The 12,450-nt window shown below is 42.0% G+C and overlaps 1 protein-coding gene across 4 annotated transcripts in view; it reads right to left on the bottom strand.

Annotated features, from left to right (window-relative positions):
* Positions 1–12,450, bottom strand: part of PTPRG (protein tyrosine phosphatase receptor type G) — a 721,438-nt gene that overhangs the window by 145,220 nt on the left and 563,768 nt on the right. For all 4 annotated transcript variants that reach the window (XM_036869404.1, XM_036869405.1, XM_036869402.1 and 1 more), the window contains exon 7: positions 6,966–7,123. In XM_036869404.1, the coding sequence (XP_036725299.1) occupies positions 6,966–7,123 (158 nt within the window). The remainder of the gene's footprint in view (positions 1–6,965; positions 7,124–12,450) is intronic.

Raw genomic sequence — 12,450 nt, 5'->3', positions numbered from 1 at the left:
TTTCAACTTAGTTTTTATTGTAAAAATATTACAGAGAATAATTAGTTTTTAATCTGTCAGTTCGAATCAAAGGAAAGTTGAAATCTATTCATGCCGTTTGTGTGTAGCAAGAGCTCTGGTCCATAAGATGTGGGGAGGGGACCATCATGGCTGAAGGGGGCAATGAGAGAATATCAAAAGTAATATAATTATGAACCCTTAAAAGGCTGATGTGCACAATATTTGATAGGATGGATATAGAATGGCAATTAAACAAAACCAGAGTCCATTATAAGAATAATAATAAACTCCAGGGTAAACATTAGGGACTGTAACGTCACACCTAAGGTCATGGACATGAGTTTCGTCATACATTTGAGATGTGACGGGTCAGGCCTTGTTTGGTTGCCTCATTAGTAAACAAGCTAATAATGAGGGAATATTAAATTCCCAATAGCCTGGAGCATCCAAAGTTTTACTTATTGAACCATGGCTGGAAAAATAAAATCTGAGACTAGCTAGCTAACTACAGGCCATGCCCTCCCCCTGTAGCTACAGACAGATTTGCATGAAGGCAATTAAAGAAAGGCCTTCTACAGAAAGAAGAGGATTTAACCATAATTAACAATGAAAGCTACCTGTTATGGATTAATAATGGCATCTTCACCCACCATTTAAAAAAACTGCCTTTATTCAAATCACTGCACGTTATGTAGTGTTGGAATAGAAACTTTCTCAATTAAGTGATTCGTTAGTTGTTAAGGCCTTGAGATAAATGTGAGAAATGTGGCCAGCCCTACGTGGTGAAACGATAATATTTTGGATACACGAAGTTAAATAAAACATATTATTAAAATTAATTTCACCTGTTTCTCTTTACATGCTTTAATGTGGCTACCAGAAAATTTAAAACGATGGATGTGGCTTGCTTAGTTGCTACTGGACAGTGCTGCCCTAGTGGCTTCAGCAACAACAACAAAAAGCAACAACAAAGAAACCCACCTGGTATCTCCTGAACACTTCCTGTGGTGCCAGGCACTAGTCTAAGCGTTCTACGCACATTCCATCATTTACTCTCTATAATGACTCCATAAAGTAGGTATTGTTATCATTTCCATTTTATAGATGAAAGCTGAGACATAGAGTAGCAGAGTAGTTGACTAATCTGGATGAAGAAGGTAGCCAAGAATGGAACAATTTGGCTCCATATGGAACCTAGTCTTAATCCAAAAGAGTTGCTCTACTCTTTATGACAGAGACAACAATGGTTAAAAAAAAGTCATGCACCTTAAAGATCCCACACAAAATATATTAGAACTAATACATGAATTCAGCAAAGTACTAGGATACAAGATTAATATACAGAAATCTGTGGCATTTCTTTACACTAACAATGAAATACCAGAAAGAGAAAGAAAAAAGAATCTCTTTTAAAACTGCATCAAAATAACATAAAATACTTAGGAATAAACCTAACCAAGGAGGTGAAAGACCTATATGCTGAGAACTATAAGACACTGAGAAAGGAAAGTGAAGGTGATCCAAAGAAATGAAAAGATATCCCATGCTCTTGGATTGGAAGAAGTAATGTTGTTAAAATGGCCATATTACCCAAAGCAATCGACAGATTTAATGTGATCCCTATCAAATTATCCATGACATTTTTCATAGAACTAGAACAAATAATCCTAAAATTTACATGGAACTACACAAGAATATGAATTGCCAAAGCAATCCTGAGGAAAAAGAGCAAAGCTGGAGGCATAACCATCCCAGACCTCAGACAATATTACAATGCTACAGTAATCAAAACAGTGTGGTATGGGCACAAAAACAGATGTATGGATCAATGGAACAGAATAGAGAGCCCAGAAATAAACCCACACGCCTATGGTCAATTAATCTACAACCAAGGCAGCAAAAATATACAATGGGGAAAAGACAGTCTCTTTTGCAAGTGGTGTTGGGAAAGCTGGTCAGCTGCATGTAAATCAATGAAGTTAAAACACACCCTCACACCATACACAAAAATAAACTCAAAATGGTTTAAAGACCTAAATATAAGACATGACACCATAAAACTCCTGGAAGGGAAAACAGGCAAAGCATTTTCAGACATAAATTATAGCAATGTTTTCTTAGATCAGTTTCCCAAGGCAAAAGCAATAAAAGCAAAAATAAACAAATGGAACCAAATCAAACTAAAAAGTTTTTGCACAGCAAAGGAAGCCATCAACAAAACAAAAAGACAACCTACGGAATGGCAGAAAATATTTGCAACTGATGCACCTGACAACGGGTTAATTTCCAAAATATACAAACAGCTCATACAACTCAATATCAAAAAAACAAACAACCCAATCAAAAAATGGGCAGAAGACCTAAACAGACATTTCTCCAATGAAGATATACAGATAGCCAACAGGCACATGAAAAGATGCTCAACATCGCTAACTATTAGAGAAATGAAAATTAAAACCACCATGAGGTATCACCTCACACTGGTCAGAATGGCTATCATCAAAAAGTCTACAAACAACAAATGCTGGAGAGGGTGTGGAGAAAAGGGAACCCTTCTACACTGTTGGTGGGAATGTAAATCAGTGCAGCAGCTAAGAAAAAGAGTATGGAGGTTCCTTAAAAAACTAAAAATAGAGCTACTATATGATCCAGCAATCCCAGTCCTGGGCATATATCTAGAAAAGACAAAAACTGTAATTTGAAAAGATACATGCACCCCAATGTTCAAAGTAGCACTATTTACAATAGCCAAGACTTGGAAGCAAACCAAATGCCCATCAATAGATGACTGGTTTAAGAATATGTGCCACACACATACACACACACACACACGCACACACATATACACAATGAAATATTACTCAGCCATAAAAAGGAATGAAATATTGCCATTTGCAACAACATGGAAGGACCTAGAGATAATCATACTAAGTGAAGTAAGTCAGATAGAAAAAGACGATTATTATATGATGTGACTTATATGTGGAATCTAAAAAATAATACAGATGAATATATATACAAAGCAGAAACAGACTCACAGATGTAGAAAACAAACTTATGGTTGCCAAAGAGGAAAGAGAGGTGGCGGTATCTTATAATAACCTACAATGGAAAATAATCTGAAAAAAAAAAAAATAACTGAATCACTTTGCTGTACACCGGAAACAAACACAATATTGTAAATCAACTATAAACTTCAATTTAAAAAGTCATGCAAATAAAGCAAACAAACTAGCCTTTTTGACATTTATTTCCTCTTTGATAGCGCCTCCAAGAGGCACTTAAATAAAACTCATGCTAGGGAAAATTATAGGCAGTGTCATATTTAAAACTACGGAAGCCAACAGTCCTGGAAAGGGAAGGCTGGGATAGTGTCCAATGGCCAAAGCGCTACCATCTGAGAGCCACTGTTCTAGAATAAAACACATCCAAGTACACCGGACTAGAAACGATCATGTTCCCTGACTGCTCATGAATGCAAGGCAGGCAACCGTCTCAATGTGCTAGCCCTGCTCTCTTGACCTCCTACAGCCGGACTGGGGGTGCCGCCATTTTGTTTGGGTGACAAAATCATGGCATGAGTCTTGCCTGACATTTATGGTCAATGTTTTATTGGAGCCACACAAGCAATGCTGTCTGCTGACCAACCAAGCCAACGGAATGGTGTGATTCCATTAGCAATACCGTATTCAGATCTAGATCATCACAGAAGCCGGAGTCAGTGCTCGCTAGCTGCGGGGCTGGTCTGAATGCCCAAGGAGGCCCACAAAAGAGGGAAAATACGGAGTTGCTCATATTTACTCAGGAAGACTTTAAAGAAATCCACATCATACTGGTCAACAGTTTGTGCTCAGCATTGTATTTCAGGGTGAACCTGCTCTCCTTTTCACTGCTGACAGGTACCCACACTGTGTAAGAGAAGAGAAGAACCTCTGGAGAAAAAGAAGGATGAAGGACTAGGAAAGTTTTCTTTCTGACAGAAGCAGACATGGAATCGTGTCTACTTGGCTTCTCTGAACTGGCCGTTTGCCCTTCTGAAATGAACATTCTGTGCTAACTTCAGAAAGCATGTTGGCAGGGTCGGGGTGGGAAGGTCTGAACCCATAAGACTCGAGTGGCTGATGCTTTCCTGTCGGAGGACTGACACACCTGTGACCTCCACTCAGCTCACCAGCAAGGAACCGGTTTGGCCACATGAAAATGAGCTGTTTCGTCCCTTTGGGAGACAGAAAAGGGTACACGAAGCTGTGCCTGATACAAGTAAAGTATTATCTAAGATGGTTTAGAGTAAAGAAACTGGGGAGCCACTATGATTACTTTATTTCTTCACTATTTTCTTGAAACAATAGTACCTACAGAGAGGTCATATGTTGGAAGTCGCGGAGAAAAACTCTTCCATTATTTCTCTCTCTGAGTGTATGGGTGGCAGAGTAGAAGCATAAAAAGATGTTAACAAAGCACTTTCGAAGATATCCAGTTCCCAAATGTCAAAACGCCTCTAACTGACAAATACTTGACAAGACATCCAAGCCTAAAAATCTGCCTTTTGTTTAGGCCCACTAAACTGCAATAAAACCCAGTATGTGTTAATGGTTCTCTTCCCTCCCCCAGCCCCGACTAAACAATTACCTCTCTATGCCTCCCCTTCAGAGGGCCTCCTAAAAAAAAAAAAAAAGCCAAACTTGAATTTTTTAACCTCATTATCTCAAGCCTTTATATCTTTGAGGACAAAAGCATTCATCTTAATCGACAAAAAGGATCCCTTTTCAAAGTCCTGCCCCCGCCCCCCTCCCCGAACCTTGAGGATATAAATATTTGGGCTGCAATTTTCTCTTATTTTAATAAAACAAGGCTGGCTTCACCATTAGGAAGCAAACTTGTTTCATATTTCTTTATCTCCTTCAGGCCAGCAGATCCTGTTCCGCAGCCACATTGCTAGTCCTTTTTTCATCACGATGGAATTAAAAGGAAAAAAAGCTCAAGGTAAAATGTCTGCCAGCTGCAGGGAGGCCAAATGAATCTGTTTCCCCTGGTCCCACACTACCTGCCTTTGTTGGTGGGCTCTCTCTCCTGCACAGAGCTCCTTCTAGATAACCTGCTCCCAGAGCGGCAACACCAATGTGTCAGGACATTACCAGCACCTCTGCTGATTTATTAAAAAATGCACAAATGACCCAAGGCCAGCCAGTGTGCTGTTGGCTAATGTCTATTCGGATCTATCTTCCTGAACACTTGACTCCAGACCCAGACTACTGTCAGTTGGTAGCTGGCCCTTGAGTTGAAAGGTTAACTGGTACTAGAGTAACCATATTGGGCTCCAATCCCCTCCAAAGAAAACCACACTCAAAGAGAGAAGGAGAGAGAAGGAACCAGAAGTTTGCAAAAGTACAGAATCGCAAAGCCGTGGTAGAAACTTCAAGATGTGAGAGCGGCCCCTAAAAGGCAGAAAGTAAAGTTTGTGCCTCACTTACTAGGTACAGTCCTGGTCATGATGACTTCATCTCAGGATGACCCTACTATGGTTTCTTTCAAATATTCCCCCTACTGAAGCTACTTTAAGTGGGTTTCTGTTTCTGACACCCCAAACAGCCCTGGCCAGGACATCATCCAATCCTATTTCCCCCACTCCCTTTTCTATATTCTCTGCCCTTGTTAGGAAAGTGTTTGGACTATTCCCCAAGCCAGCCAGGTCCATAATCTTGTTGCCTGTGTCCTCTTCAGTTATATTACTGACATTTATCACATAATTTCAAAACTTCCATTTTCCCTCTACATCAGCCTTACCCCTAGCTGTCCAATGCTGGGGAGGCATTTCCATGGATGGCTCTGATAGGAATGTTCCATTTTTTAGACAGTCCGGGTCAATGGCTCAAATCCACTTCCTTACAAATCCTACCTGTTGTTCTTGGCTCTGTTTTCTGAAATTATGGAGGAGAAATCTACTCTACTTCTACCTCCGTGCAGGCTGCATTTTTGATGACTGACATATCCTCTCTATTTCCCCTTCCATCTATGATTCCTCATGAGGTGATTTCAAAGCCATTCATCCCCTGGTGGATCCTCTTCCTCTGACATTGCCCCCAACCTCATCCCCATTTCACCAAATTCTTTCCCACAGTTACGTGCTCAGCCTAAACCCACCTCCCTATGACATCTGCCAGGCCACACTCAGAGAGAAGTAGCTCCATGTAGGGGTCGGCAGCATGGGTTTGGAATCAGACAAACCCGGGCTTGGTTTCTGGCTTCAACCTTCACTGACCATGAATCTTTGGGCATGTTACGCAATCTGTCCCTGCCACAATGTTCTTATGTGTCCCGTCTTTGTGCAACATACCCAATTCTCAATGTTGTCTTGCAACTAAGTCGATGAGATGTAAGATGCTTATCACACAGAAAGAGCTCAATCAATGGTATTTTTTCTTTCATTTCTTCAGGTATACAAATTTCTCTTTTCTGAACTTAGGGGAGGTTTAGCAGCTCCAAGCATGATCTTTGGGATCAGACACCATGGCTGGGTAATGGTTGTGTGACCTTGGGCAAGTCACTACACTCCTGCTGTCTCTCCTCTATAACACGGGGGTACAAATAGCACCTACCTCACAGGACTGTTGTTCATGAAGATTAAGTGAGTTAACACATATAAAGAGCTGAAAAGAGTTCCTGGCACAGAGTCATCACAGAGGGTAGCTACTATCTCCTCAAGATTGAATACTTACAAGATACCTGATTTCATGCCTGCAGTTCTCCTCAGCTAGTTAGTTTGTGGCTCAGCAACCATGTTTTATATTTTACAATTCTTGGGTGCAAAAACATGTTTCTTGGAAAAAATGAAAAGAATCAATGAGAAGCAAAGGATGCCAAAAAAAAAAAAAAAATCCTTACCCTGATATAGTCTAGCAATGTTAGATAGTTAAGTCAACTCAAAACAAGTAAAAACAGAAGCCCTTTGGGGGCCAAATAGCTACCTGACGATAAGAGATGGGGACAGGCGTCCGGAAAACTATCCACTCCACGATTTCGCTACACGGTGGGGTCGTCAAAGAACCTGTGTACCGGTAATAGCTGCCCCGGGATGCAGGCAGGAGGTCCCGGAGGACGAAAGGATCCAGGAAGGTCTCCTTCTCTGTTTGGGGGAAGAGGGAAAAGAAAAGCACAGTGGTGAGTCGTTCTATGCTGCAGACACACAGTCAAAACCCTCGGCATGCGGGTGCCACATCACAAGTCTTGTGTTTATTTACATCCCGAGAAGCACTAGCATTTGGTGGTGGGAAAGCCACGGAAAACAAAGCAGCATTTCCCAGGGTGTGTGCTCTGAGACATCGTACTGCACTGCATTTCATGAAAAATGGGTCCCGTGGTAAACAACACTGGGCAACACTTCAGGCCCTCCCTCTTCCCCCAGGAAATAGGCAAAACACTAGCATAGTCAAGTCACTAAATCCTGCAGAAAAGAAATAGACTTGGTTTTGTTTAACTTGCCCCTTTCCAATATATATATATTTTTAGTTTTCATAATATGTTTTATTTAATCCTTTTTTTTTTTCTTTTTGGCCGTGTCACATGGCATGTGGGATCTTAGTTCCCCCACCAGGGATCGAACCCACGCCCCCTGCATTGGAAGCATGGAGTCTTAACCGATGGACCACCAGAGAAGTCCCCATTATATTTTAAATATTATTTCAACATGTAATCAAAATTAAAATCATTAATGAGATATTTTATATATTAATATATATCCTGTACTAAGTCTTTTTTAATGTTGATTTTAATTTTAATTTTTAAAAATTTTTTATTGAAATATAGTTGATTTACAATGTTCTGTTAGTTTTAGGTGTACAGCAAAGTGATTCAGTTATACCGCATCTTGTTTCGTCATAGACCCCTTCTCCGTCTAATCCTTATGAGCTAATAATCAGGCGGACAAACTTTGGGACTCCCATGAGAGATTCAGTAGGAAAAGAAAACTGTAAGCCAATGGTAAAGTGCAATTCCAAAGCTGGTTACGTTTCATTATGGTTTCACCCAAGGCTTATTCAGATCAAGGCACAGCCCTGAACTTGTAAAATGATGGCCCTGAAAATAGGCTTCTTTTTACAAAAGTGGGGTGGTCCTTCCTTAAGTAGAAGAAATGACATTTAAGCTGGGACCCAACAATGATATCTCACAATAACTCTACAAGGAAAACAAGGTAGAGAAGAGGTTAGTTCCTACATAGCAAAGCTGGGATATGAACCCATGCACCTTGACACCAGAGCTTGCACAATTCTGACTCGGGCTGAAGAAGCTAAAGTAAACTAGGTGAATATTGAACTGTGGGGGCAAAAGAGGAAAAGAAGAGCATTTCAAGCTGTGAGAACAGTATGTGCAAAGGTCCTGAGGCAGGAATCAGCAGTGCAACAGAGTGTAGGCACTATATTATAACACTTGCCAACAGACCCAGTAGATCATCCAGCTTCTTTCACAAATCAGAGAGGGTTTTAGTCTCTACCTGGGTCTTCAAAGGTCTAGCCCTGCATTTAAGTCTGGAATGCCCACCTCAATCCTGTTGGGGATGTAATAAGGCCATTACAGTCCTGCTAATGGCTCGCCTTAGCTCCTTGATGGTCTCCTCCATGTGCTCCTGGACATTTCTCGGGGACCTCAAGGCTCCAGGTTACTTCATGGACACTCCTGTGACTTCCAGGAACATTATTCCCAGCCTCACGCCTCCTCCCCCCTTTTCCTTCATACAGAACAAGCAGTATACGTATTTGGGCAAATGTGTATCCTTAGACGTAAAAGGTCTACGTAACTGGGGGTTAAGGCAAAAACCTGGCAGAAGTCGACTATATCAGAATAATGAAAATGGCAATTTCCTTTCGGTAGAGATTTGTTGAATAAAACTTAATATTTATTTAGCTTTTACCATATGTCAGGCACTCTTCTGAGTACTCATCTGTTGCAAACATTTAAACAGCACTTACTGTATGTGCCAGGTACTGTTCTAAGAGCTTTACAAAGATTGATTTATTTAATACTTAAAGTAGTCCCGTGAAGTATTACCATCCCCAATTTACAGAGCTGGAACGTACAACCATGTAGTTGAGTTTGGAATCCAGGCTTTCATTATTCTTAAGCCATCATCACACCCTCTCACTCTACAACCCTATGGAGTATGTACTTTTAATACTCCAATTTTCCAGATGTGGAACTTAAGGCACAGAGAGGTTAAATCACTAAGCCCAAGGTCACTAGTGATCAGTAAAGTGGCAGCAGTTATTCACGAGGCTCAGAAACCTTGGCTGATTCTCACAAAGGTTTTCAATTCATTTTTTAAAGGGAAAAATTAAGTATTAATTAATACATGCATCATAGGGTTCTATAATCAAAATGACAAAAGCAGTTTCTACGGGACAAAAGGCTGGAAATAAAAGAATCACCCCTCCGCCCACTGGCAAATCTGGGCTTTAATTTAACCCGGTTACCAGCAGCTAATGATGGGGGAAATCTCTGTAAGCGTGCTTGGCTGAGAGGAGGAACCGTTTTGGCCTTTGCTTGCTGCACTTCCTGGGCCGTGCAAATAGTCAACACGAGGCCCCAGGCAATAGAAGGTGCACAGGCCCTGGCATCGTGAACCACAAAATCACCACCTTCATTTCCCCATCATGTTGCAGGTGAACCCGGTGTCACCCCGCAGCACGCTAACCTGCCTTAGGATCAAGGGCTCCAGATTGAAGGACCGGAAAACCTTTAGAGTCTTCCCCTAGGGGCCTGACCCAATATTAGGGTTGCAGTTAAGCACGCTGTATGCAGACAGGTAGTGACAAGACAATCCCTGTAAGCCCGAGGCAGCAAAGCCCCCATCTAAAGCACCCACTCGAGGAAGAGGCTGTGGCTTTAAAGAATAGAAAAAAGATAAATGAGAAAAACCTGCCCCACCAATCTGAAGTGGGTGGATTTCAAAAGGGAACACGGTTTCAGCGGGATCAGGACTCATATAAGTTCTTGTATGGGCTCTTGAATTCAGCAAGGACTGATGGAAACCGCAGGTGTGACCATTGCTACAAATGCAGAAGGGTTTCTCTGTCCTGGATCAACCCAAGGGCTTCAGACGCAGGTTCTGATTTAATTGCTTAGAAGGTGTAATCAGATCAGTGGCGGGGTGGGTAGAGTTGGTGAGGGGGACAGAAAAGGGAGGGGCTTCACTACTTGCTGATTCCACCACCATCACTGCCACTGGATCTCCGGATTCTGAGACCTGAAAGGGCTTTAGACCACCCTAGGTCAGTGGCTTCGGGAACCAAAGAACCCTTTCTTCAAACCAAATCTTACACAGGAGCCAGGCAACTCAAATAGCCAGAGCACAGCCACCGGGGCTGAAGCTGAGCTGGGAACCCAGGGACACTTTGAAAACCACCAATTTAGTCCAATTCTTTAACTTTACAGCTAGGGAAATGGGAGACCAGAGAGAAGTAATGGACCCAAGGTCAAAAACTTACAGAGAAAACAGAGACTGGGATGGGATTCTTTCTTCAAAGACACCACTTAGGATCTGAAACAGTAAGCTTGGGAGCAGGAAATATCACGTAACGCTGAAATCCTCATCAACACCTCACCTCTCCACCCCTTACAGGGATTGGTGAAACGAGCAGATTCTCGGCCTGCTGGGTTCAAATCCCAACCCCTCCACCTGTGAGCTGTATGACCTTAGTTACTACACCTTCCTAGGCTGTTGCGAAGATTAAATAAATCAGTATAAGAAAGGGGTTCAGAAAGAGCCTGGAACAGAGTAAGCATCTCATAAATGATAGATATGATTCTCATTCTAATTCTTATTACTTGTATTATTACCACTATTCTTCTTCTTCTTCTAAACTACCAAGACCTAGCCACGTATATCTCACATAGCCATGCACTTCCTTCAATGTTCGTGCATGTGTTTTATTTTTTAACTAATAATAACTACTAACGCCTCAAAGGCACAGCATGTCTGACACAGTCTCCATCAATCTGAGCACTGCAGGTTAGAGTTTTCTTTGTCAAAGCTCTAGCATGACCTTCGGAATCAACTGATATTTAACAGCCGTGTGACCTTAGGGAAAAAAAATCTTAACCTCTCTGAGCTACTTCCCTTACCTGTAAAATAGGAATACTGAGATTATTTACCCCTCAGGGATGCTGTGACAATTAATCAAGCTAATAAATGTGAGGGGCTTGGGCTTCCCTGGTGGCGCAGTGGTTGAGAGTCTGCCTGCTAATGCAGGGAACACGGGTTCGAGCCCTGGTCTGGGAGGATCCCACATGCCGCGGAGCGGCTGGGCCCGTGAGCCACAATTACTGAGCCTGCGCGTCTGGAGCCTGTGCTCCGCAACAAGAGAGGCCGCGATAGTGAGAGGCCCGCGCACCGCGATGAAGAGCGGCCCCCCCTTGCCACAACTAGTGAAAGCCCTCGCACAGAAACGAAGACCCAACACAGCCAAAAATAAAAATAAATAAATAAAAAAATAAATAATTAAAAAAAAAAAGTTTAAAAAAAAAAAATGTGAGGGGCTTTAGCGCAGTGCCTTGTGAGCCCTGACTTATTACGGCAAGCACTTGGTCCATTGTGATCTCTGGTCCGTTATAAACCCTCACTTATCAAGGCAAGCAGTAGCCTGAGAGCCAGCCAGCTTCTTTTGTGTTTCAAGCCAGGGACTAGCAAATGTTTTCTGTAAAGTGCCAGATAGTAAATATTTTAGGTTTTGCAGGGCCAAGAGGCAAAATCAAAGATGTTACATAGGTACCTATATAATAAACGCACTTCCACAACCTTATTAACAATGTTCAAAACGCTAATAACTGAGGACAATTTTAAAAATATACATCTACTAATGAGAAGAAAGGAATTCTTTTGGGCAGGGGAAAGGTGGGAAGAACATTTCGCTTAAATAGAGTTCACGTGTGAAAACGATTCTTAGCTCAGGAGCCATACAAAAACAGTCAGTGGAATGGATTTGGCCATCGGGCCATATTGTGCCCTCCTGATTGCAAGCCAAGTATAGGAGGGTGGGGGGCAAGTGTCAGAAAGTCATCTTGAGAGCCACAGCAAGGGGGGGTGGGACATGCCACATGTTCAGGGGTCCCCATCACTAATGGTAATTTCTTTTATGAACATACGTTACAGAATTAACTCCTGAGCTGTTTTCTTTCTCCCTTGACTTCTCTAAGTTCAACTTGAACATTGATTTTTGCTGATCTTTCTAAAAATTCCGTTTCCTGCTCAGTCCCATAGGAGTGCTCCACTGGCAAATGGGGTGCTCATAATGCTTAACTGTTAGAAGTAACTTTAGAAATGGTACCCCTGTATTTCTGGCACTGCCCACAGAGTTCGCAGAAGCCACGAGGCACTCAACTGGCTGGACCCAAGACTGGGTGTTCCTGAGTTCAGCCACTGGGAGGAAGAAAGAATGGACTTTTCAGCTAAAAACTTAA

Source organism: Balaenoptera musculus, chromosome 11 (assembly GCF_009873245.2).
Source record: "Balaenoptera musculus isolate JJ_BM4_2016_0621 chromosome 11, mBalMus1.pri.v3, whole genome shotgun sequence".
NCBI classification, from domain to species: domain Eukaryota; kingdom Metazoa; phylum Chordata; class Mammalia; order Artiodactyla; family Balaenopteridae; genus Balaenoptera; species Balaenoptera musculus.
Note: the sequence above shows the minus strand (reverse complement) of the source record. Positions and strands in the feature narration are given on the sequence as shown.